Source organism: Aplysia californica, unplaced genomic scaffold (assembly GCF_000002075.1).
Source record: "Aplysia californica isolate F4 #8 unplaced genomic scaffold, AplCal3.0 scaffold00202, whole genome shotgun sequence".
Classification (NCBI taxonomy): Eukaryota; Metazoa; Mollusca; class Gastropoda; order Aplysiida; family Aplysiidae; genus Aplysia; species Aplysia californica.
Window position 1 is genome coordinate 66,448 of NW_004797472.1, and position 1,084 is coordinate 67,531.

Genomic DNA, 1,084 nt, shown 5'->3' on the forward strand with positions numbered 1-1,084 from the left:
AACATACACACACACACACACACACACAAAACGTATGTTGTGTTTCAGTTCGTTTTTTCTTTTTTTCTTTTTTTTCCTTTTCAGAAAAATGTCTTCCCGCTGGAGTCCCTCCTCTTTCTTCTCTTTCCTTCTTCTCTCCACCACACTCTTCCTCCTCCTCCTCCTCCTCCTCCCCCTCCCAGTCATCCAAGCGACCAGCGCTCAGCAGACCATCTCATCCTCCTCAAACTTCGCACAGCACAACGACAACAACAACTACAGCAACAACAATAACAGGAAAAACAGCAATAGTTACAAGATGGAAACCAACGCCAGCAACAACAATAACAAAAACAGCAACAGCAACAGCAACAACAGCAAAACCAACAACAACGAAGACGACGGCGAAGAAGAAAAAGGAGAAGAAGATGAACACCAACCCCTCTTCCTCACCCCTCTCCTCAACTCGGGGCAGGCGGAAAAAGCGCGCGAACTGAGTCACGTGAAGGGCGACGACCTTCCCAGCAGCCACTCGGGCTACTTGACTGTAGACGAGGTCAAAGGTCACCACCTGTTCTTCTGGTTCTTCCCCTCCCCCCGGGACACCCCCAACACGCCCCTCCTCCTCTGGCTCAACGGAGGCCCTGGCGCCTCCTCCATGCTGGGCCTATTTCTGCTCAACGGACCGCTAGAGGCCAGGCTCGGGGAGGAGGGGGAGGAGGGTCCTCAGTTCATCAAGAGAAACGCCTCGTGGGTGGGGCCTTTCTCCATGCTCTACGTGGATCAGCCGGTGGGGGCTGGATACAGGTGAGGATGGGTTTGGGGTTTGTTTTTTGTTTTTGGAAAGGGGGTGGGGTTTTTTTTTTTTCTTTTTTTGTTTGTTTTGGGGCTGTTGTGGATTTTTTTGGTTGGTTTAGGGGTGGGTTGTTTGTTTTTGGTGTTTGTTCATTGTTCATGTTGTTGCTGTTGCTGTTGTTGTGTTGTTCTAGTTGCTGTTGTGGTTGTTGTTGCTGTTGTTGTGAGTGCTGTTGTCCCTCCTCCATGCTGGGTCTGTTTCTGCTGAACGGTCCGCTAGAGGCCAGGCTGGGGGAGGGGGGAGGGAGGG

General features: G+C 51.4%; 1 protein-coding gene across 1 annotated transcript in view; it reads left to right on the forward strand.

Moving 5' to 3' along the window:
* Positions 1-1,084, forward strand: part of LOC101856100 (probable serine carboxypeptidase CPVL) — a gene marked incomplete in the record, with an annotated part of 7,568 nt that overhangs the window by 4,135 nt on the left and 2,349 nt on the right. Inside the window, 1 exon segment of the mRNA XM_035969959.1 lies at positions 85-786. Coding sequence (XP_035825852.1) covers positions 89-786 — 698 coding nt within the window.